Source organism: Staurois parvus, unplaced genomic scaffold, assembly GCF_062004578.1.
Source record: "Staurois parvus isolate SC_StPar_1 unplaced genomic scaffold, SC_StPar_1.0 ptg000354l, whole genome shotgun sequence".
NCBI lineage: Eukaryota > Metazoa > Chordata > Amphibia > Anura > Ranidae > Staurois > Staurois parvus.
Window position 1 is genome coordinate 3291231 of NW_028318150.1, and position 26809 is coordinate 3318039.

A 26809-nucleotide genomic window follows, 5' to 3' on the forward strand; every position below is an offset into this window, starting at 1 on the left:
ATCATAATGTTTTCTGTTATATTCTTTTTTATATTTTTTTTCATTTTTATTGCCATTGAATACAAGTGTCATTATTGGTTTCTTCTGGATTTGCCCTTCATGCAGTGAGCCATTTTTCTTTGATCCACGTTTGCTCTTTATCGCAAGCCGAGTCTATAAGTGCTCTTATACCCTCTTAAGGCCTCAAGCATTTTGCATATTGTAAGTCTTCTAAATTTAAATGTACTGATCGTACCTAAGATCATTTTTGGCCAATCTATTCATACACTATTACATTGATTAATTATTAAATATAATCTCCAATAGCACTGGGGAATTTTCCACCCATGTCCTGACGGCAAGCTCAGCGGTCTTGGCACCCTAGGGTTCTATCCTGGTGGCTATTTCAACAGCAGTCCACAGTATTCGTGTTTTTAATGCACCTATGTGGCCATATTAAAAAATCTAGAACATATGGGTCATTATATGTTCACGTAACAAATACAATGTCATGTTGCAAAGGTTAAAAAATGCTTATATGTACTGTTTTTCTATACCTTAGAATGTATTATAGTCAGCTACTGCATCCCTGAAGAAGAGCAGTCTATTGATCTTAAAACATGTTGGATGCTTGACTACAATTTGCTATATGCATGCGATTATATGCTATTCTGTCTCTCAGTGTTACAATACACATACCATAAGATTTTTAGACTGATCATTTCTTTGTGAGTGGGCAAATATTCAAAATCAGCAGGGGATCAAATACTATTTCCTTCACTGTATATATGCATGACGTACCTATGCATACAGTTGCAAGAAAAAGTATGTGAACCCCTTGTGATTACGTAGAGTTTTGCATGAATTGGGCATAAAATGTGCTCTGAACGTCATCTAAGTCACAACAATAGAAGAACACAGTCTGCTGAACATAATACTACACAAACATTAGATGTTGCCATGGTTTAATTACACATAACATGTAAACATTCACAGTGCAGGGAGGAAAAAGTATGTGAGGCCCTAGCTTAATGACTTCTCCCAGAGCTAATTGGAGCCAGGAGTGAGCCAACCTTGACTCCAATCAGTGTGATGATATTGGATGTTTTGCTGACAGCTGTCCTGCCCTTAAAAAACACACACCTGTTTTGGGTTTACTGGTTTCAAGATGCACTGTCTGATGTGAACCATGCCTCGCAGAAAAGAGCTCTCAGAAGACCTACGATCAAGAATTGTTGACTTGCATGAAGCTGGAAAGGGTTACAAAAGTATCTCCAAAAGCCTTGATGTTCATGTGTCCACGGTAAGACAGACTGTCTACAAATGGAGAAAGTTTAGCACTGTTGCTACTCTCCCTAGGCGTGGTCGTCCTGTAAAAATGACTGCAAGAGCACAGCGCAGAATGCTGCATGAGGTAAAGAAGAATCCCAGCGTGTCAGCTAAAGACCTACAGAAATCTCTGGCACATGCTAACATTTTTTTTGACACATCTACAATAAGGAAAACATTAAACAAGAATGGAGTACATGGGAGGACACCACGGAGGAAGCCATTGCTGTCCAAAAAGAATATTGCAGCACGTTTGAAGTTTGCAAAAGAGCACCTGGATGTTCCACAGCACTACTGGCAAAATATACTGTGGACAGATGAAACCAAGATTGAGTTTTTTGGGAGGAACACACAACACTATGTGTGGAGAAAAAAAGGCACAGCACACCAACATCAAAACCTCATCCCCACTGTGAAACATGGCGGAGGGAGCATCATGGTTTGGGGCTGCTTTGCTGCTTTAGGGCCTGGACGGATTGTTGTCATTGATGGGAAAATGAATTCCAGAGTTTATCAAGACATTTTGCAGGAAAATGTACGACCATCTGTCCGCCAATTGAAGCTCCGCAGAGGATGGGTGATGCAACAGGACAATGACCCAAAGCATACAAGTAATTCAACAAAATAATGGCTGCAACAGCACAGAATACGCCTTCTGGAGTGGCCCAGTCAGAGACCTGACCTCAACCCGATTGAAATGCTGTGGCATGACCTTAAGAGAGCGATTCACACCAGACATCCCAAGAATATTGCTACACTGAAACAGTTTTGTGAAGAGGAGTGGTCCAAAATTACTCCAGATCGTTGTGCAGGTCTGATCTGCAACTACAGGAAACGTTTGGTTTCAGGTTATTGCTGCCAAAGGAGGGTCAACCAGTTATTAAGTCCAAAGGTTCACATACTTTTTCCTCCCTGCACTGTGAATGTTTACATGTTATGTGTAATTAAACCATGGCAACGTCTAATGTTTGTTAGTATTATGTTCAGCAGACTGTGTTCTTCTATTGTTGTGACTTAGATGACGTTCAGAGCACATTTTATGCCCAATTCATGCGAAACTCCACGTAATCCCAAGGGGTTCACATACTTTTTCTTGCAACTGTATGTTCTCATTTCCATGTATGCGTGGGGGGACAGGGGTGCTTTTAGATTTTTAAAACTATTTTTATTTATTTATTTTAATTTAAATGTATTGCTATCACAAGGAGGATAACAGCCCCTTTTGTGATAGCTTTGGCCAAGCGACAGGTACTCATAATGCAGACATCAGTGGCTTGTTAGACCCCTGATGTCTGCCCGGCCCTTCAAAGCAGCTAACCAAGTACAGATTGTGGATGTTGAGCTGCTTCCATGGCTGTAACAGCCAGGGAATGACAGCTCTGAAGCCAGAAGTGATGAAATAATTGTTGCTCCTCGGGTCATTAATTGTAGAGGAGATTGAAGAGGGGATATTCCTCCATCTTCTCTGTGTGATACCATCCCTGCTGTTTGCTGGGGTCCTGGAAGGACAGAGAGAGCATGTGAAGCACCACAAATGGTGTCAGGAGCACTGTAAAATTGATCAGGTGGCTGTAAAGCCAACCAAATCACTATTACAAAACAGCTGATTGCTGCTGCATCTGCAGGCATGCTCTGGGTATAACTACTTACTAACAGTTAAAGTAATATTAAAGGTTGTCACATTTTTTTTAATAACAAACATGCTATACTTACCTAGCCTGTGTAATGGTTTTGCACAGAGCAGCCCCTATCCTCTTATTTTTTGGTCCCCCACTGGCAGCCCTGGCTTCGCCCCCATGTCGAGTACCTTCAATAGCAAACCTCTTGCTATGGGGGCACTCAAGCAGGCTTACTTCATGTTCCTGCAAATGGACATTGTCCATTCACATACAGAGCTCTCTCCTCATTGGCTCACTGGCTGTGAGTGACAGCAGCGGGAGCCAGTGGCTCCCACTGCTGTGTGAGCCAATAAGGAGAGAGAGACCAAGAAGAGCCACTGCTCTTATGCACTTCACTGGATCGAGATGGGGCTTAGGTAAGTATAAGGGGGGCCTGGAAGGCGGAGTTGCATCCATAAAGTTTTTTACCTTAATGCATTTAGGTAAAAAAACCTTTAGAACCACTTCTACTATATACTTGGATGTCTGTTTCCTAAATTGAAGCATTTGTATTCAGTCTAATCAGTTGGTGCACTTACAGTATTGTAATGAGGAAAGTTACAGTGCCTGCATCCCTTTAAAAGTAATTAACCCTTAAGGAGTATCCCACCAAAATATAACTCCTATTGCAGAGGATGCCTAGAAGTATACTTGTTTCTTATTGCAGACATCTGGGAAAATCAGTGAGCCAAACACACAAGTAGGGAATGACATTTCTGGGAAAGTTCTCTACACCAACTGTGCACAGAAAGCCTCCAGGTTGCCATATTGAATTTTCAAGGAAATGTAAATTTTAATAACATTCCGTTTACAGTGTGGCTTGTGTAACAATTGTATATTCTATATATTCTTTTCTAGTTGCCATATTTTTTCAGAAAAGTGGAGTTACCCTTTATGTTGGGAAAATATGAAATATTTTCAGTTTTAGGTTTTTGTAGACAGCATTTCAAAATTACATTGATTTTATCTTCAATTTGCTGTCTAGGTAATTGGTGTATCATCATATCAGTTTCTTTCACTTTTATTTGTAGCACAAAAATGACTTCTCTACTTTACAGAAAAAATGACAGTATACGTTCATTTTCTCCCACAGCAGTTATTAAAGTGAACTCAATTTACCAAATGATGGTTTTGTCGCTTCTTTGGCTTTATTTTATATTCACTGTTCACCCGATTGTCATGGCATCTGCTTTGTTTGTATAGTTCTCTGTTCCGTACTGAGGTGATTTTATGTGAAAAAAGGTGCTAATGGAGACATCCCAATTTCCTATTATCAGTTCTGCAACATGCTCTTTGAAGAGGCCTGCAGGCAGCGTGTCTGTTTTCCCTGGAAATGATAACACTGAATAATGTTAAAAAATTAATTGTATCGTCTGTCTCTTCTAGCGGAACTCGGTGACTACGATCCATTTAAGAACACTGCGGGATATGTATCAGAATACCGCTTTGTGCCTGACCAGAAAGAAGACCTGGAAGATGCCATTGAGCGAATACACAAAACGTTAATGTAAGTGCTTCAGCATTTTTACTGGTTTATTATCTATTTGTCATGTTTGAGCTCTGGTAAAAGAAGAAAAATTGGCTTCTGCAAATGTGGTATCATTATACTATATATGTCTATGACATCAACATGCATCCATTTCTTGTTATTTACTTAGGATTGTTGTTATTTACCTTCAACCACCAGTCAGATTTCACACTGAGGTTCCAACTGCCATTTTGAAATTTAAAGAAGTATGGCCAAAGCTCTTTTGGGTCACAGAAGTACACTTAGTTCTGAATTCCTGTGACCCAGCTAAAACCTGGTGTTGGCTGAGGTCACAGAGCTTCTCCAGACTCTGGAAGGATCCTGACCATATTGTCTGGATCCACCAAATGCCTGATTGACATCTGGCTCAGCCTGTCAGCATGCCGCTAAGTGCCTGAACCAGCTGCCCCCCACTCCCTCCACAGCCTGGTGCTCCAATGAGCATTGGAGGAGCAGAGCAGAGAGCTGGTGACTGACAGTCACTGCTCTCTGCTCAGTGAAGACCAAGAACTGAGTAATCAGCAGTCACTGATGTTATTGCTGTCAGAAACCCTTTTCTAGTATTACTGAATACCATTATGACTTATGCAGTGTTAAGAATAAAACAAAAAATGATGTAGCGCAAAAAAAGGAAATAAATGAATACTCTGTTAATGAATCATATTAAGCACATGGTCAATATAACAAAGTAACACACTCCTTAACATGTAAAAGGAAAAGTAGTGCGTGATGGAACTAGATAAGTGAAATCTAAAACACATGTGAAAGCCCTGCACACAGTGCACATATCAAAAAAGTCCAGTGATCCGTATCACATTCCTTCCGCTCATGCAAAATCAATGGACTGTGTATGGACCCACACACCCCGAAGTGCAATCCAAAACCGGCTGAAATGGCCTCTCACCCATGGTATGGGAACAAGCTGTATTTTCATCTTGCTGATGTAAGTGTGCATTTTACACAGTTTTAAGCAAAATTAAAGCGGTTTTACACTATGGAGGATGTCTTCTTCTTTCATCCTATTGGGATCTGAGTTGGGATCCATCCTGCTCATCTGACCATTAAGGATATTATAGGAGAGGTGGAATCAGTGTACTGGGGACATATCTTCAAGTCACCTACCCAAGAGGAAGGTTATCTTGATCCAGTGGTGATATTACATGCTCTGTGGCCCTGCAGGGTCGCAGATAGGAGGTGAGAGGCCATTTCAGCCGGCTTTGGATTGCACTTCCGAGTGTGTGGGTCCATACACAGTCCATTGATTTTGCATGAGCGGAAGGAATGTGATACGGATCACTGGACTTTTTTGATATGTGCACTGTGTGCAGGGGTTTCACATGTGTTTTAGATTTCACTTATCTAGTTCCATCACGCACTACTTTTCCTTTTACATGTTAAGGAGTGTGTTACTTTGTTATATTGACCATGTGCTTAATATGATTCATTAACAGAGTATTCATTTATTTCTTGTTTTAGCTCTACATCATTTTTTGCTTTATTCTTTACACTTCATCAGATCTATTGGTATAGGATCAGATGTTAGCAGCTATATGTGCTTATTTATTGATCATTTAACATAAGAGCGCAAGCAGATTTTGTATATAACTTTTGCAGTGTTGCCATGCTTTCTTAAATATTTTAAATGCATATTTTCAGTCTTTTTTCTTTCCTTAAATTATTTTATTCACTTGTAATGGCCTTTTGAATTTGCTATAAAATTGGACCACTCCAGGAGAGTCAGTTCCCTAGCACAGCCCTTCCCTCCTTGCTCTCCTACTCTGGGCGGGTCTAATTGCTGTCTGTGCTGACCAAGCTCCTCTAGTCTTCCCCTCCCTACATAACTTTTAGCTGGTGGGTGAAGCTGCAAGTGGGAATATTAGAGAGTGTGGCTTTAGCCTGTGGGCTGCTGATGTCACATCCAATATGGTGGTGCTCAGCAGCAGTCTCAATGCTTTTTGGTGTCTACACACGGGAGGCTTTTACATCTAAATAACGCATAAAATATGTCAAGTGCACATATAATTGTATGGTAAGATTTTCATAAACAAAATAGTCTGACAGACCCTAATAATTTTCTAACAGTAAAACCCACAAGCATTAGATCTACTTATGTTTGTATTGCCTTCTCTTATTTTCTCACTACACATTGCATTGGTAATATTCTGTACTGACTGACAGTCATATTCTGCTGTGCAGTGTTAATATGTACTGACTGCTGCATAACCTTGACTTGCTGGTTTTAATTTGGCCATTTTATGACACCCACAGAAAGACTTGGTGTTTCAGATTTATTAGCCTTTAACAAGGATGTATAGAAAACAAGCTAATGTGTTGACACAAGTTTATGAGGAGTGGAGGTCATTGGCTCTAAACCTATAAAAAAAGATACAAAGAGGTAAAACCATTTGTTTAAGGTTGGAATTTTCTAACATTTACTTTTAGGTGTTCAAGTTAGCCATTTTATATGGAGCTCTGACTACATTTTGTTAATGTTACCATGTTTTTGTTCCTCACAGTGTATGAGCAGTGCTTTTAAAATTTGTTTTAAAGATATTGTGGGAGACCTTCCACTGGAATGGCTATCTAGAGGTAGGGCTGACGCACTTGGAGCCCAGCCAGTTGTCTGTTTTATTGCTAGGTCAAAGCACATCAGATACTTCTTAATCCGCTTGGCCTTTTCTGTTAGTCTTATGTGGTCTGAAATCTCTTGCTATCAGTCTGGTGCACATAAAGCAGTCTATATGTGGGTAGGTCATTGGGTCACAAGCCTTGCTATGCTTATATAGAATCTACGATTGCCCATCTATGAAATGATTGCTTATAACAATGTTATGAATGATTTTTTTGACTGATGCACTCTTATTGTACACACCATAAGGCTGTAACTGTCTGCTGCTTTTCTTTAGCTTCTTGTTGTAAAATGCAGCTTAACTCCTGTCTGTATGAAAACTCCATAAATAAAGAATATTACAGAATATTTAAAGAAATGGAAATTGAAAGGGGGGGGGGGGATATATTGGAAACTTTGTAAAGAAACGTGTGACTGTTAAGTTTAATATATTTATTAAAGTGGTTTTGTACTTAATAAAAAGATAACTAAAAAAAAACAAAACATAAAGAATATTAAAAAAAGAAGAATCTATGATTTCAAAACACAGATATTGTACAGTATGCATGTAATGGAGCCGGACCCCGACTGCACTAGGGTATTTCCGTTAGACTCCCGCTTCCCTGTCCGAACACAGATCCACGGACACCACCACTGGCCATATGAGACTTGACGAGACCAGTCTTGAAATAAATCAGGAAATAGACTACTTTATTTTAACACAAAGACAAGATATATACACAGGGCAGGGCAATACACACCCAGTAACCAGAAACACATCAGCAGACAGTCCCATCAGGGGGAAGGGCTGCCGGAAACACCCCCCACCAAGCCAGTACACAAACACATACATCCCATAATAGTTTGCTCCCAAGCAAGACACACAATACAACACTGCGATACAACCACCTATACATGCCTACACAATATCAGGACATCTCACCCTGCACCCCTAACAGGCACAGGGTGACTTACACATAAGAGGGATATGGGGAGCTGAGACAGGGGTCTCCCCACCTCTCCAAAGTGAGCTGTGTTCTATGGGCCCCCCACCCAAAGTGACGCCCATCACAATGCATAGAGCAGATATATTCTGTTTAAAATAAATGGCTATATCCTGTAATACTATAATATGTAAAACAAGCAGCTCTGTGCTGGGGACCCAAAGGCAAAAAGGAATAATTTGCGTGGCTCTACCCACTTTGCTAAAATATATCTTTTATCCCATGCTGTAAGAATACCAATAGTTGCCCAGGCAGCTGCTATGTGTCCTGGTGGTGGAAGGGGAAGGTATTAGGGGTGCTGTTACAGCAATTTAAACAGAAAATTTGTGAATGTGTGAAGATAACAAATATCTATCATGGTATTATTAAGGACTTCAGAGGTTGCTGTTGCAGAGGCTGCAGGCTATGCAGTAAGAAGAATTTGTTTGGCTGTCTTGGTGGTGTAGATTTATTGCCGTCAAAGCTTCTGGTCATGCTGGCCAGCACTGAAATGAAATGCCTACCGCTTTATGCCTACCACATTCTTCCTTGGGCTGTAACAATCCCAGAGTGTCTCCTAAACGTAAAGTGAAACTTCACCTAAAAAGGGAAGTTCCACTTTTCTGCCTCCACCCCCCCCTCCTCTAACACCTTTGGACACATGTTTTGTTTTTGGGGAGCAGGTACCTTGTTTTGACAATTACCATCTCCCAGTTCAGACCTCTTTTCCCACAGCTTTCTGGGACATGTCACAGGTTCCAGAAAGCTGTGGGACCAGTCAAAAAGCAAAGTGCAGCTTGCACATGCACAGTAGGAAGCTAACTATGAAGCCACTAGGGCTCACAGCCGACTCCCCAAACTAAATATGCCAGTGCCAGGGACCAGAAGACTGGTGATGAATCCGGCTTGATTGAGGACAGTGTTGAACCCCTGGATAGTTAAGTGCCCTTATATTAAAATTCAGCAGCTTACCTACTTCTGTGATGGCTTACCTCATTCCCAATATTGGATCTTCCTGTGCAAACAGTTGTGTATTTGTATGAAAAACCTTAAAATGGTTGTAAAGGCTCAAGGTTTTTTTTACCTTCATGAATGCTGTGCATAAAGGTAAAAAACCTTCTGTGTGCAGCAGCCCCCTCAGCCCCCATCAATGCTTACCTGAGCCCCATCACGAACCAGCGGTGTGCACGAGAGACTCAGCTCTTTGGGGGCTCTCTCATTGGCTGAGACAACAGCGGGAGCCACTGGCCAGTGAGCCAATGAGGGGGCGGGGCTGTACAGTGGCTCTGTGTTTGAATGGACACGCAGAGTAGCGGCTTAGGAGCGAGCTTGCTTTAACCTCCCTGGAGGTATTCCCGAGTGCTCGGGGTAAAGTTTCAGCACCACAAGCGGTAACCCCCGTGTGTTTGGTTTGATTATATTATTGAATTAAATTTATTATTATATTATTATTTTTTATGATTATTTCTTAAATAATAATTTATGATTTCGTGTTTCAAATTTTAACATAAATTTTAACATAATGTTTACTAGACTCTTGTTCGGACAGATTTCAGTGAGTTATTCCTAAAAATTACAGGCCTACAATAAAAAAAACTACATGTTCCATGCAAAAAAATGTACCACTTTGAGCACAGAAATATGGACATAATCAGACTGCTAGGGAGGCTACTGCCCCCATAGCAATCTGCACTTGGCAGGATGGAGGGGCCAGGAGCGCCGGTGGGAGACCCGAGAAGAGGAGGATCGGGGCTGCTCTGTTCAAAACCATTGCACAGAGCAGGTAAGTATAACATGTTTGTTGTTTTTTTTTGTTGCCTTTAATGTCACATTAAAAAATCAGCTGCTGACTTAATTTTTCTTGGGGCCACTGAAAATCCTCTTTAAAACTGACAGCTGTTTGTAGTTTAAAAAAGGGTTTATTTAGGGTTATATAGGAATTATTTGCAGGGGTACTAACACTTATAGAAAATGGTCATTTGTAGTGCTACTATAACTCAATAAAAACACTATAACTATTGATTTTTCCTTTTATTGTTGCCAATACCACCTCTTTCAGCACTTGCTTGCTGTGGCAGTGGAAGCGTGGTAGAGATTAGAATTTAGGACAGTTAGCAGGAAAATGTATTTTAAAAGCCAATTCCCTGCACTGATGTCCGCTATTTCCCTGACAACTTTTGTCCACAGCTCTAGTCCCTGATAGTGTACTGACTATGCTGACAACTCTCCTGCTACCTGTCTTTGGTTTAGACACACTGTGAAAAGTTGGTAGGTCACCAGGGGAGCTCCATCAAATTTTACTATGGGGCTCTATGATCTGTAGCTGAGGACATTTTGGTTTCTTTTAAGTCTATCTTATAACTCATCTCGTTATTTTGTTATTATGATAACCATAATTCTTAGAAGAAGGAAAACAGAAAGTCGGTTCTGGCATTGGATAAACTAAAAAATAACGATAAGCCTTGAAAATGCAAGCCAGGCAATTTGATTCTTTCCCTTAGAAAAGTCAAACGATACATGTCTAGAAATGTTTTTGAATATTTACAGACATGAAATGTGACAATTTCACAGATGCTGACTGGGAACAAGCACCTTCTGACTTTAAAATTAGTTTGTGGCCAGTTAGGACCACATTTTAGAAACTCCTTCTGTGAACTTATGACTGAGACGAATGCAGCAAAGGCCAGTGGAGACTGGTCAAAACTTGAAATCGCTAGACTCTAGATATGTCACAGTTTGGAGACCTGTTCCTTTGAACATACCCTTGCCAGATCTGAGATTTGAGTTTTCAGCGGTGTAATTCTCAAATGATTAGGCTTGTAATTTGCATGCTATGTATTTTGGCCCTGATACCATGGGATCTTATTTCCGCTGAATGACTGATCTTTTTTATCTTGCCTTTTTGAAGATCCATGCTGGGTTTTCTTTTCATATCCAGTGCATTGTGTCTCTGATATGCCTCACTTGCGTCCACTACTCTTCATTTAAATGAGCTGTATGAGCTTGTGCCATGCAGGCTGGCTGAACACTGGTGTGATGCTGACTAATCACAGCCATTGTCAGAAGTTTAAGCAAGAAGAAATGGAAGGCTGACACAATATCCATTACTGCCTGTAGCTATGTGCTCACCTCAGATTCACCTCTCTCTTTGATGTGCAGTCACCTTGGAATAGAACATATCACTGTTATGTGCCCTAGACATTTCAACTTTCGCTGCTTTTATTATGTAGTTAGTTAACAGTCTATGCTTTTGCTTACCATCTGAAAAGACTGTCAATCAGCTAAAGGGCCTCAGGGCTAGTAAAATGTATTTTTCTTCAATAACTGTTTAGACGTATGTTAGATCAGGGCTTGATGGCAAGTTGGCTTACAAAATCTACATATACAATGGGAATAATGCATGTTGCAGTACAGCTACAAGTAAAATGGCAGCTTCCACAGAAGGAAGAAATATTACTTTTGTTACCTTTGCTCACTACCAAAAACGGATTTGGTTATTTGCTGACACACAGCACCATTGTAAGAAGAAATGTAGTAAACTGAAATGTGTCTTTGCAAAGCCGGTGAAAAAAAATAGAAATTCCCTATTCGATTGGGACCACATTAGTAACACCAAGAGTTCTTACTTTCTACAATCTCTATCTAAACTAATAGCAGAAGCTCTATGCCATAAGTACATACACTCACTGGCCTCTTTATTAGGTACACCTGTTCAATTGCTTGCTAACACAAATTGCTAATCAGCCAATCACATGGCAGGAACTCAGTGCACTTAGGCAGGTAGATGTGGTGAAGACGACTTGCTGAAGTTAAAACTGAGCATCAGAATGGGGAAGAAAGGGGATTTAAGTGACTTTGAATGAGGCATGGTTGTTGGTGCCAGACAGGCTGGTCTGAGTATTTCAAAAACTGCTGATCCCCTGGGATTTTTACATACAACCATCTCTAGGGTTTACAGAGAATAGTCTGAAAAAGAGAAAATATCCAGTGAGCGGCCTTGTTGATGTCAGAGGTCGGAGGAGAATGGGCAGATTGGTTGCTGCGACGTTCAGATGGTTGGGTCAGAATTTGGTGTAAACAACATGAAAGCATGGATCCATCCTGCCTTGTATCAATGGTTTAGGTTGGTAGTGGTGTAATGGTGTAGGGGATATTTTCTTGCCACTAGCAAGGTCTACCTAATAAAGTAGCTGGTGAGTGTAGTTCCACTTTTTCAGCTAATTTGGGATAACACCTTCTTCATATTTGTTACATGTTCCCATTAACATAGCATAACCTAAAATATATTTAATCACTGCCTTCTTCTCAGAAACATCTAAATGGTAAGAAATATTTCTTGAAATGTTGTTTTAGGTTTGCTGTGTGAGTGGGAACACATAAACATAAGGTGGAGTTTTCTCAAATTTAACTAAGTTGGAAGTACACTTTAAGCTGACCATATACAGCTTGAATTTCAGTCAGTCATTGCTGAATAGGCTGAAATTCAAACAGTGATTGTCCCTGGCAGCACAAGCCAGCTTGACAAAATCAATTTAAAAAATCGAAGGATCTTGCTGGAAAATTGTGGGCCAAACAGTGACTGCATCTAATCAGTCACTGATTGGGGATTCAGTTGGCCTCGGCTGTCTAATACAATAACCAGCAGTGCAGTTTTCTCTAACCGAATGAGGCTAAATGAGAGAAATCTAAGCATATATGACACACATCTGTTCTTTAGGCTGGGTTCATACCTACTGTATGCAGGTTGTGTTTGAGCCGTTTCTGCATTGCGTTTTGCGTTATTGCATTTGCGTCTTTACCGCATTTTGTGGGTTTTTTTTTAAGATTTTTCTTGTTGTTAGGCAGATTTAAAACAATCGCATCAAAAATGCATAAATAAACCTATACATGCTTTTCTGCAGCGGTTCCATACGCAACTGCGCAAACGCAACCAAAAATGCAACTTTTCGCGTTCAAAAAAGTCCCTTTGTTTGTGTGTTTTCTCTCATGTTAAAGGGATACATATAAAAGTAATTGTGGAATATGTTGTGCAGGAAAATGGTTTATTATCTAACAATACCAGTCAAATGCTTGCCTTCCACTAACAAGAATGGTGGCATCTAGATAGAACTGAATGCCACAATTATTTTAGAAATTATTGGAACATTGTTTAAATACATCAGTCCAGCCAATGTTTGGTTGTGAAATACCCTTGCATAGGCAGTTGAGCTGTTTTGTGAAGTAAATATGCATCAACACAGGCACATTTTTATGAAAGGGGGTTAATTTACTAAAACTGGAGAATGCAAAATTTGGTACAGTTTTTTTTGCCAGAGATTAAAGTGTTACTAATCCTAGGGCCCTGCATTTACTGTATCTGGTCTCCCACAGTACACACAATATGGAAATGCAATTATTTTAGTAAATATAAACTGATAAATACCTTTTTACATCAGCAGTTAGAGCAATCTTGTGACTTCAGCAATGCACTGGTTACAGCTTGTAGGAGTTTTTTTTGTGCTCTAGGAGGATGTGAAACAACTGACCTCTGTCGATTGGCCCTGTGCTGATCACATGCACTCTCCCAAGGAAAAAAAAAACCTCTCTAGCAAGACACACCAAACTGAGCATGTGCATGTGACTATGGATTCAGTTTGTATCAGGTGTTCATTTCAACAAGAGATGGGGCAGAGAAGAAAGGATCAAACAGCCTTTTTACACAATGCAGAGGATTAACCCCTTAGGTTCCACAGTAAGTATAACAAGCATGCTTTACTGCATATACAGACTGATTTTACTGTTGTGGGTTAGTAACAGTTTAATTGAACAAGCTGAAGTAAGAAGCTGATTGGCTATCATGTACAGTTTCACCAGATGTTGCACTCTCTAATTTTAATAAATCAATCCCAATGGGTATTGCTGGGTTCACTGATAATATTATTATTATTATACAGGATTTATATAGCGCCAACAGTTTTCTCAGCGCTTTACAATATAACAGGAGACAATACAGCAACAATACAGTTCAATACAAGAGGGATTTGAGGGCTCTGCTCCTTGGAGCTTAAAATCTGACAGTATGACAAGGAACTAACAAAAGGCTTGCAATGGAGCTTGGAATTTGATGATAAAAGCCACTCATATCTTCAACCCCTGGAACTCTAGCCATCTAAAGTTGGCCATACACTAGCAGAATTTTGTTTGAAAATATAACATTTGCTTTTGCCATCATATAAGTCAACTCAAAAGTCCTTAAAATATTATCCAGAGCTGCTGCTGGAATGCAATTCCAGACATATTAAACAGGTTTTTTTGTGTGCTTAAAACATGCACATTACATCATCTACAACATCATCTGTGCTTAAAACATGCACATTACATCATCTACAACATTCACAGTTCAAATTTTGTTTGCTTGAAAGCATTTTCTCATAACTCCACTTGAACACAATTGCCGATAGGACCCCACTAACCATTAGATAATCGAATGTTGAAAAATTAACATTTTCAAATGAAATTTTACTGGTGAGTGGCCAATGTAGTATTAATAACAATACTCTTCTTTAACCTTGAGATATACTTAACCTCAAATGTCCTTGGGCTAATTCAAGAAAATAAAAAAATATGTGAAATGATATTAAACTCTAAATCAACATGACATATTTATGAGCCCTTATGATGCTTTTTATAGTATAATCATTTCAAAAATGCAGACTGCTGAATACCTTACATTTAGCATAATCATAAAAGTAAAAGAGGTTTCCTGATTAGTTGTTATAGGCTACTACTTGCCCATGACAGGGGGAATAAATAATAATAAAGAAAAAAAACAGAACCTCAAAAAGATTTATTAAAGCATATAGATAGTTGAACTGCCTATATCTGATAAAGTGATTATTGAGTGCTGCTGAGGCTGTGGAGAAGAGATGGCTGAAGATAAACAGGTACAACTTATGTAAGAGGATTTGTTTCATCTATGTGTATCAATTGAGGCCAGTCACTTCACTGGGTGTATGGAAGGGTTTACAAGTGCTTTAAGCACTCTGCCATTCATGTCACAGATATAACATGAATTTGTTTCCTAAATAATACAAGTCATTTTGAACAAAAAGATTTACTGCTGTTCCATTATAAAGTGCAGAAATGTAAAGCGTAAAAACCACATATCCAGTGACGATTTGAGGCCATGCTGGACCCCTTTCCCTTAGAGACAGACATGTCTGACACCTTGAGAAAGGGTCAGATGTGGCCATGAAATGTAAGTGGATATTCTTTTTTGCACTTTCTGCTGTTTATAAAGGAAACTCAGTAAATCTTTTTGGGGTAATTTTTGCCATGCTGGCCATTTCTTTGATTAGCGACAGTGGGGAAAATAATTATTTGATCCCCTGCGGATTTTGTAATTACAAAGAAATGAAGGGTCTATACTTCTTTATCATGGGTGTATTTTAAATGATAGAGACAGATTATCAACCAAAAATCCGGAAAAAAACATGATACAAATGTTATAAATGGAGTTGCAGTTCAGTGAGTAAAATAAATATTTGAACCCCTACCAACCAACAATAATTCTGGCTCCCACAGACTGGCTATATGCTCATGTGGTATACAGATTAGTCCTGTCAATTTGAGAAAGTGCTCCTAATGACAACTTGTTATGTATATAAAAGATACCTGTCTGCAGAATCTCTTTCTTCCATTCAAACCTCACCATCATGGGCAGATGATCAAAGAGCTGTCAAAGGACTTCAGTGACAAGATTGTAGACCTGCACAAGGTTGGAAGCTTGGTGAGAAGGAGACAACTGTTGAAGCGATTATTCGCAAATGGAAGAAATACAAAATAACCACCAAGCGCCCTCGGTCTGGAGCTCCATGCAAGATTTCGACTCATGGGGTAAGGATTATCATGATAAAAGTGAGGGATCAGCCCAGAACTACACAGGAGAAGCTTGTGAATGATATCAAGACAGTTGGGACCACAGTCACAAAAATAACCATTGGTAACAATACGCCATCATGGATTGAAATCCTGCAGTGCAAGGTCCCCCTTCTCAAGAAACACATGTACAGGCCCATCTGAAGTTTTCCAATGAACATCTAAATGATTCAGAGAAGGATTGGGAGAAAGTGCTGTGGTCAGATGAGACCAAAATTGAGCTCTCTGGCATGGACTCGACTCGTCGTGTTTGCAGGAAGAAAAATGCTGACTATGACCCTAAGAACACCGTCCCTACAGTCAAGCTTAGAGGTGGAAACTTTATGCTTTGGGGGTTTTTCTCTGCTAAAAGTACGGGCCAACTTTGCCGCATTGAGTAGCCAATGGACGGGGCCATGTATTGTCAAATGTTGGATGAGAACCTACTTCCCTCAGCCAGAACACTGAAGATGAGTCGTGGATGGGTCTTCCAGCATGAAAATGATCCAAAAAATACTGCCAAGGCATCAAAGGAGTGAAAAAGAAGAAACACAATAAGGTCATGGAGTACCCTAGCCAGTTCCCAGTCCTATAGAAAATGTATGGTGGGAGCTGAAACTGAGTTGCCAAGCGACAGCCAAGAAACGTTAAGGATTTATAGAAGATCTGTAAAGAAGAATGGACCAAAATCCCACCTGAGATGTGTGCAAACCTGGTAACTAACTACAAGAAATGTTTTACCTCTGTGCTTGCCAACAAGGGTTTCTCCACCAAGTACTAAGTTATGTTTTGTTTGGGGATCAAATACTTATTTTATTCACTGAACTGCAACTCAATTTATAACATTTGTATCTTGTGTTTTTATGGATTTTTGGTTGATATTCTGTCTCTGTCTCTATCATTTAAAATACATCTATGATAAAAATTATAGACCCTTCATTTCTTTGTAAGTGGGCAAACTTACAAAATCTGCAGGGGATCAAATAAATATTTTACATTACATTAGGTCAGGTGCCAGATGCTCTAAATTGCTGCTAGGTGAAAAGACCTGTCACACGTCTACTGTCTTTTAGCGCCATTAAACTAATAGGCTTTTGACCCAGAATGTCTTGTTATTAGCAACAATAAAAAGTGTGATGTGTGAACAGCTGTAATACCCTAAGTGTGTCTGTGAATGATGTTATGTGCTCTGGGAATCCCTAACTGGTTTATCTTTGCATGGCCTGTCATCACTCTTTGTACAAGTAAAGTTTTGTTTATTTAGACAGAGCACATCACTCTTGCCAGGTTAACTTACAACAGCTGAACTCATTTCCAAGTTGCTCAGTTGTGAATAACAAATCTATATTCACTGCAAAATCCTATTATCATATCTTGCTAAGAAAAACGAAATTTCTGTTACTTGACTTCAGGAAGTATTGACATATTGGTAAGCTTTTTTCTCACGGGTAAAGCAGCTTCATCCAGGCTAGAATAATTTAGAAGACGAATCTGCATTTTCACTCAGTGGTTCAGGATTCATTAGTTGGTCACTGGTGTGTAAAGCAATAATTTGCGTGATACCTCCCACTATCCAGTGCCGTGATCCTGAAAAAAAGTCTACTTACAACTATGGTGGTCGGAAACAATAATGGTCAATTTGTTTATAGGCATGCATAGCTTACCTCCTGTATTGGCAGGATACTCTTCCATGTTTATTGTAACTGGGAAGTTTTCCTACAATGAATAAAGGACATTGAAATTGGTAGTAAAGTCACTTTATATATTTTTACCTACAGGTAAGCTTATAATAATGCTTACCTGTAGGTAAAATGAATATCTTCTAAACATTCACCATTTAGGAGATATTCTACGGAGCAGCCAGTGACAATACCGAAGCATGCGCTTTAAAGGAATGGCATGCCTTTGCCATTCCTTCAGAGCTGTGTGCCATGGTCGAAATTTGCGGGAGTGGTGTCATCAGCGGCTCAGCCATTCAAGCCACGAACCTTGAAGGAAGACCAGGTGAAGACGGAAGCCTACTACAGAGGTGACAGTGCGCCACTGGAGGGCCTTGTTCTAAGGTATTTCATAAAGTGCTGGTATGCAATTCATACTAGCACATTATGATATTACTTTGCAGCAGAGAACTTTTTTTAACGAGTTCACTACCACTTTAATATACAGTGGGGATCAAAAGTTTGGGCACCCCAGCTAAAAATTTGTATTAATGTGCATAAAGAAGCCAAGGAAAGATGGAAAAATCTCCAAAAGGCATCAAATTACAGATTAGACTTTCTTATAATATGTCAACAAAAGTTAGATTTTATTTTCATCATTTACACTTTCAAAATAACAGAAAACAAAAAAATGGCGTCTGCAAAAGTTTGGGCACCCTGCAGAGTTAATATCTTGTACTGCCCCCTTTGGCAAGTATCACAGCTTGTAAACGCTTTTTGTAGCCAGCCAAGAGTCTTTCAATTCTTGTTTGAGGTATCTTTGCCCATTCTTCCTTACAAAAGTCTGTTTTTTTAGATTTCTGGGCTGTCTGTCACGCACTGCTCTTTTAAGGTCTATCCATAGATTTTCAATTATGTTGAGGTCAGGAGATTGTGAAGGCCATGGCAATACCTTCAGTTTACGCCTCTTTATGTAATCCCCCGTGGATTTCGAGGTGTGTTTAGGATCATTATCCATTTGTAGAAGCCATCCTCTCTTTAACTTCAGCTTTTTCACAGATGGCATCAAGTTACCATCCAAAATTTGCTGAAATTTTATTGAATCCATTTTTCCTTCTACTCGATGTTCCCTGTGCCACTGGCTGCAACACAACCCCAAAGCATGATTGATCCAACCCCATGCTTAACAGTTGGACAGAGGTTCTTTTCATTAAATTTTTTGCCCCTTCTCCAAACGTACCTTTTGCTCATTCCGGCCAAAAAGTTCAATTTTAACCTCATCGGTCCACAGAACTTGTTTCCAAAATGCATCAGGCTTGTCTATATGTTCATTTGCAAAGTTCAAACGATGATTTTTGTGGTGAGGGCGTAGAAGAGGTTTTCTTCTGATGACTCTTCCATGAAGACCATATTTGTACAAGTATCTCTTTATAGTGGAATAGTGTACCACAACTCCAGTGTCTGCCAGATCTTTCTGGAGGGATCGTGCAGTGAAACGTGGGTTTTGAATTGTTTTTCTCACAATCCTGCGAGCTGTTCTGTCTGATATTTTTCTTGGTCTTCCAGATCTTGCTTTAACTTCCACTGTTCCTGATGACTGCCATTTCTTAATTACATTCCAAACAGAGGATATTGACATCTGAAAACGCTTTGCTATCTTCTGATAGCCTTCTCCAGCTTTGTGAGCGTCAACTATTTTCAGTTTCAGTTTTCTAGACAACTGCTTAGAAGAACCCATGGTGCTGATTGTTGGGGCAAGGTCAGATGAGTCTGGGCATTTAAAACCTTTGAGATTGACATAACCTGGTCTTCCCAGATGATGATTGAGAACAATCCATGACACTGGCAGGTCTCAGCTTTGCAAAGGGGGCAGTGCATGCTATAAATTCTGCAGGGTGCCCAAACTTTTGCAGATGCCATTTTTTTGTTTTCTGTTATTTTGAAAGTGTAAATGATGGAAATAAAATCTAACTTTTGTTGACATATTATAAGAATGTCTAATCTGTAATTTGATGCCTTTTGGAGATTTTTCCATCTTTCCTTGGCTTCTTTATGCACATCAATACAAATTTTTAGCTGGGGTGCCCAAACTTTCGATCCCCACTGTATGCTTTCCATAAATTTCCAGAGTAAGGGATGAGCAAAGTAATTACAAAAGTATTAAGTCAAGAAATAAATCCAGTGAAACGTTGAAGTGTCATTTTTATGAATCATTTCAAAATATTGACTGCATAGTTTAAACAGAGTAAAACTACATATTAGACAAATACAACTTGGCAAGAAGTATCTTATTTTTAGAATTTCATAACCACCATATACTATATATCTCTTTGCCAATAATATCACTAACCACTTCAAGTCTGGAAACTTTTACCCCCCTTCCAGTCCAGGCCAATTTTCAGCTTTCAGCATTATCACACTTTGAGTGATAATTACGTGATTGAAAAACACTGTACCCATATGAAATTTGTATACTTTTTTTGAGACAGAGCTTTCTTTTGGTGGTATTCGATAATTTTTTGATATATAAAATGAAAAAATACTGAAAATTTTGGAAAAATTAATTTTTGCTTAGTTTTTGTTAGAAAATTTAGCAAATAAATAATCTTTCTTCAAATTTAGGCCAAAATGTATTCTGCTACAAATACAGTTACAACCCAAAACAGTTTATATTATTTAGTCTGTATGAAAGCTATAGAGTCTATAAACTATGGGATATATTTGAAAATTGATCAGTTGAGATCCTAAAATGCTGGACACTGGTATAATGTATGGCAGTAATCAGGACACTGGTATGGCAGTGATCAGGATGCTGGTATGGGGTGTTTAGAATGCTGGTATGGTTGTCCCTTACTGTAGTTGAAGATTGTAATAATTTTTTCTTTAAATTCGTGGATCCTAATACTAAAACCTGGTTTAAATGTCTTCATTATGGCTGTTTTTGCTGTCTGGAGGACCTCTCAGTCTTGCTGGCTTCGCTCAGTTTCATAATCAACTCAAAAGCTTAGTGGAACAACAGTTCCAATCATGCCCTGCCATTAGCTGGACACATTGGCTTGTGTCTGTTGGTGATAATAGGGGTCTCTAGCCCATATATATGCAGTGTTTATGTATATTAGTATTGGTGCTTTACTGAAGATTATCATGATGCAGTGGCCGGGATAAAAATGTGCAGATAGTGTGGTCTTCAGCAGACCATGTTGCAATAGCAGCGTTATAAAGATAGCTAGGAAAGCATTCACCTGTTCCCTGTTGTGCTCTCATTGGCCAAACCAGCGATGTGTTGCTCCATTGCTGCTCCCTTCTTAACGAGTCAAATTCTGCAGCTTTTTAGATGGTGGAAGGAAGGTTTGTGTGACATGGCACTTACAGTGACTCTTGCATACTGGTAAAGTGCCATCATGGGCCCACACTCATATTTACATATATATGAGTATGTGTAGAAAGATCACACTGGCCATCAAGTGTATAACCAAAGGAAAGGAGACAAACTGTGGTTGTTGCCTAGAACAGCAGATCAGAGGTAAGGCATTTTATAGTAGGAGTCAGTAAGGTAAACTAAAACATTTGTTTGCTTGTTATGGTAACATCTCCACTCTTGGTGTCTTGTCAGCAAATATGGTACTTGGCCCTTAGTGTCAGCTTACACAGTTAGCCTTCAGATATAGGAGTGAAAACATCCGGGATGGTCTGGATGACCTCTACAGATATCATGCCTAAGATTCTAGAGAGGACACATCCGGAACATTCCAGTATCATATGAAGGCTCCTCATTACATATCTTCACTCTTCTCCGCCATCTGATAGTTGGTGGTCTGTTTCAGAAGACCTTCCTGGGTACTGACATCCAGGTTTATCTTTCTGAACCTAAATTAAAATTGTAGAATATAATACTTGAGATGATTGTAGCCGTATTAGTGCATTTGCGACAGAAACAATTGAGTACTGTCCGTGATACTTTTTTTATTTGCACTAACATACAATTTTGAGGACAAGCTTTCGGGTATAGTACTGCTTGGAGCTTGAAGAAGGGGACACTCCCCGAAAGCTTGTCCTCAAAATTGTATGTTAGTGCAAATAAAAAAAGTATTACGGACAGTACTCAATTGTTTCTGTAGAATATAATAATCATTTTAAAACTGACCGCATATTACAATGGCATGTGTAAGTCCGGTTTTCTTTTGTAAAATAATCTCATGCAATATTATCACACAAAAAGGTACCCCTCATATTGCACTGTCAGACTAGCTGCCATAGAGAGCCTTGGGTAACATTGTACAACACCAAGTGCAAATTGCTTAGATCTGCTGTTACAATTTCAGTGTAATTTAGTTTAAACTAGTTACCAGCGTCCATGATTTACTGAACTGTAAAAATAGGTAAAGTGATTCAGGACAGGATCTATTGTAGTTGAAAATGATGTAAATTGAAGTGCGTTTTAAACATTTTTTTCATGATAGAAAACATCCTCACGCAGGTTCACCTCAGCTCATTATCTACTTTATTTGGGCTAGGGCTACACAGATGATTAAATCTATTTGATACTAGGAGATCTAAGGTATATGTAAAGCCAAAACTGTTTTTTTTATTTTAGATAGAGTTGGGGAACTAGTAAAAAGATTTTTTGCCAACTTTTTCCATTAGAGGGATTTCCCTTCTTGTAGATACAACTAAAAATCAGAGGAAATTTCTCTAACAGGAGGGAAATGCTTTCTTTTGTCCCGTAAAAGCAACTTTTTTACATTTTGGATATAGTGGGGGCCTAATAAAACTTTATCAGATGTTTTGCCATCTCTTTCCCACTAGGCGGATTTCCCTTTGTGCAGATGCAACTTAAAAATGAGAGGACATTTCTCTAAGAGGAGGGAAATTCCTTCTGCTGTCCTGTAGACGCAACAGGGAATGAGGAGAAATCTCTTCAACAGGAAGAAAAAGGTTGTTCCTGTCCTGTAGATGAAAAAAAAAGGGGAAATCTCTCCAACAGGAGGGAAATATCTTCTTCTGTGCTGTAATTGCAACAGGAAATGAGAGGAAATAACTCCAACATGATGGAAATGCCTTCTCCCATCCTGTGGATGCAACACAAAATGAGGAGAAATCTCTCCAACAGGAAATAAATGCCTTCTCCTTCTCTGTAGACACAACAAGAAATGAGGAGAAATCTCTCCAACAGGAAGGAAATGGCTGCTTCTGTCCTGAAGACACTACAAAAAATGAGGGTAAATCTCTCCAACAAGAGGGATTTGCCTTCTCCTGTCCTGTAGATGCAACAGGAAATGAGAGAAAATCACTCCAACAAGAGAGAAATGCCTTCACCTGTCCTGTAGATGTAAGAGGAAATGAGGAAAAATATCTCCAACGGGAAGGAAATGCCTTCCCCTGTCTTGTAGACTCAAAAGAAAATACGAGGAAATCTTTCTAATAGGAAGGAAATGCCTTCTTTGACAATTGCCACTGTAACCGTTGAACAGAAATTCTGATTCCCTTTCACGCTATCCAATACTAAAAAGAATATTTTGGTTATACATGAACTATTTGTTGGCAGTTGCCTCTTGGGTAGCACACTGAAAGCAAGGTGCTGTTAATGAGATAACCGCCAATGTGTTGTTAAAAATTTTTTTTAGTGATTGAATCGCCAGTGTAGCCCTAGTCTGGCATTTCAGATTTTATTTAATCAGACCCAGGCTGTGTAACCAATTTAGTAGAATGCAGAACAAGTAAATAACATATTTATGAAGAGCGCAACAAAGAAAATTATGAAAGTAGAACTGCTGCCCAGTGCAGCCAGTCAGATTCTTTATCTAATGTGAACGATAAAGCCTTGATTAGTTGGTTTGGGTGACAAGGTTACTTCTGCTCCAGGTTTTAGACTTAAATTAGACCCAATCAGGTGAATTTCTAAGAAACGGAAACAGCTGATTTATAAGAGCTGAAAAAAATTGGAACTTTTATGTTGAACAACCAATCAAGTTTCTACTTTTGCAGATGAAAAATGGAACTTGTTGCTATGGAGAATTCATCCACTTGTCATTTTTTTCCTTCCTTGTTTTTCAAGCAGCACGATGTATCTATCCTCCTACTTTAACTGCTTACTACAGGGCACTTATACCCCCTTCCTGCCCAGGCCAATTTCCAGCTCTCAGCGCTTTCACACTTTGAATGACAATTGCGCGGTCATGCAACACTGTACCCATATGAAATTTTTATCATTTTTTTGTGACAGATAGAGCTTTATTTTGGTGGTATTTAATCACCTCTGGGTTTTTTATTTTTTCCTAAACAAACCAAAAACCACTGAAAATTTTGAAAAAAAATTGTTATTTCTTAGTTTTTGTTATAAGATTTTGTAAATAAGTGATTTTTCTCCTTCATTGATGTGAGCTAATGAGGCTGTAGTGATGGGCACTAATAAGATGCACTGATGGACACTGATAGTTGGCACTGATGGGCACTGATGAGGAGGCACTGGTAGGTGGCACTGATGGGCATTGACAGGCATCACTGATGGGCACTGAAAGGCAGCACTGATATATGGCACTGATAGGTGGCACTGACTGGCACTGTTAGGTGGCACTGACTTGCACTGTTAGGTGGCACTGACTAGCACTGATGTGCACTGATAGGCGGCACTGATGTGCACTGATAGGCGGCACTGACTGGCACTGATTGGCAGTACTGATAGGTGGCACTGATTTGCATTCATAGGTGGCACTTACTGGCACTGATGGGTGACACTGAACGGCAACTCAGATGGGCACTGATATGTGGCATTGATGTGCACTGGTAGGCACTGACAGCTGGCACTGATGGACACTGACAGATGGTACGTCTGGGGCCACACTGATCATCAGGGCACACTGATCATCAGTGTACATGTCCCCTCCGCGGAATGCCGATTACCGGCTCTTCTCTCCTCTCGAGCTGTCAGCGTGACAGCTCGAGAGGAGAGAAATGCTGATAACTGGCAACGAGAGAACCACATTGCGCCCGTCATTGGACTATATGGTGGGCGGGAGGTGGTTAATCTGATCACAGGTTATTTTTTTTGTAGTGCAGGTTGATAAGGAAATGTAATTTTCATTAGTTGCTGTAGACACAATGGGGTAGATTTACTAAAACTGGAGCACTCAGAATCTGGTTGCAGTGTGCATGGTAGCCAATCAGCTTCTAACTTCTGCTTGTCCAGTTAAGCTTTGGCAATAAAACCTGGAAACTGATTGGTTTCTATGCAGAGCTGCACCAGATTTTGCACACTCCAGTTTTAGTAAATAATCCCCTTTGTTTATGTTTCCTCCATTTTATATAACTTAGCCTTACTAAATGATATAAATAGTTTTATATAAACTTTTTTTTTTAGATCCCATCATAGATGCTTCACGTACACGTCCAGATTGTGCATTCTTCCCTTCGGGTCTAGATTTTTCCACATAGTTTGTAAGACTTCTGGCAATTCTGGGTGTGCCAAACTAATGCCTAGTACATACGATCAGAAAATCGGATGAAAAGTACCGCTTTCTTAGCGATCGTACAATAATCTGATTGTAAGTACACAGCTTTTAAGAGCCGATCACGATAGTTTATGTGAAATTATCCAAAGGTGCAACCGAAATTTTTTTTCTCGTATGGTACCAGAATTAACGATTTTCGCTTAATCAATACAGTAGTCATCCTAAAAAAATCAAGACCACGCATGCTCAGAAATAAAATAATACATTATAGTATAATACAATACTTTATCTCACTGTCAAAGTTGTATTCTGTTGTACGAGAATTTTTGTAACTTTAGTAACCTCTTCATTTTTGATATGAGACTAGCATGCAAAAATAAATGATTGATCATTTGTCCGATACTCTCATCGTGTGTATGAGGGTTAACATGGCATGTGAATGGCTTATTCTTGTTGAACTTTCATAGGTCACTTTCTGTATAAGAATGCCATACAGAGTAAATGCACAAACTGCCTGACAGATCCACCTTCTATGAGCAAATTACTTGTAGTGAGAGGACTGATTTAGTAGACACATTAGCAATCAGCCTGTTTGCCCTTGGTTTGACATCTTCCCAGATGTGGACAACTGAACATTATAGTAGTGGTAAGCAATCTACTTTGAGGCCATACTACTGACCCATACATTTACATAGGGCTTTATGCTAGTATTTGACAGCAGTGTACTATGTCTGTTTAATGTATGTTGAAAAGGCCACTTGTAGTTTCCATTGGAGGTCTGTGAACAACTGGTGGACGGGATATCACCCTAAAACAGGAAGCCTCCGATAGGTACCTTCATGGCAGAATCACCAGTCATTATTTTAATGAAAGTTGCAGACTTAAAATATTGAAAATGGCTTTTGATATTGATATTAGATTAACATTATTATTATTGTTATTATTAATATTATACAGGATTTATATAATAATATCATATATTTTATACAACAGTTTGTGCAGCGATTTACAAAATGAAGGTAGACATTACAGTTACAATACAATTTGGTAGAAGAGGAAACAGAGGGCCCTGCACATTAGAGCTTACAATCTAGGAGGAAGCGTTGAGTGATACAAAAGGTAATAGCTGTGGGGGGATGAGTTGATGGAGGAAATAAAAGGCAGTTTACTAGGTAGAAGCAGGATGGGCTTCTTTAAATAGAAAGGTTTTCAGGGATTGTCTAAAGGTGCATAGATTAGGAGATAACCGGACAGATTGGGGTAGGGAGTTCCATAGGATGGAAGAAGCGAGCATGGGAGGAGATGACACGGGAACAAGAGAGCAGAAGGTCTTGGGAGGATCGTAGAGAGCGGTTTGGGTGATATTTTGAGACCAGGTTAGTGATGTATTGGGGGCAGAGCTGTGGATGGCTTTGCAAGTTGTTAGTATTTTGAATTTTATTCATTGGGTGAGTGGAAGCCAGTAGAGAGATTGGCAGAGAGGGGTAGCAGACACTGAATGGTTGGTAAGGTGGATGAGCCTGGCGGCAGTATTCATGATGGACTTGAGGGGGGATAGCCTATGTAAAGGTAAGCCAATGAGGAGGGAGTTGCAGTAGTCGAGGCAAGAGATGACCACGGAGTGAATTAGGAGCTTTGTGGTATCATTGGTTAAAGAGGGGTATATTCTGGAGATGTTGCGGATGTTGAGGCAGCATGATTTGGACAGGGATTGGATGTGGG

The 26809-nt window shown here is 39.5% G+C and overlaps 1 protein-coding gene across 2 annotated transcripts in view; it reads left to right on the forward strand.

Moving 5' to 3' along the window:
- EPB41L4A (erythrocyte membrane protein band 4.1 like 4A) overlaps positions 1–26809 on the forward strand; it is a 350398-nt gene that overhangs the window by 170146 nt on the left and 153443 nt on the right. For both annotated transcript variants that reach the window (XM_089684738.1, XM_089684739.1), the window contains one exon: positions 4353–4473. In XM_089684738.1, the coding sequence (XP_089540864.1) occupies positions 4353–4473 (121 nt within the window). The remainder of the gene's footprint in view (positions 1–4352; positions 4474–26809) is intronic.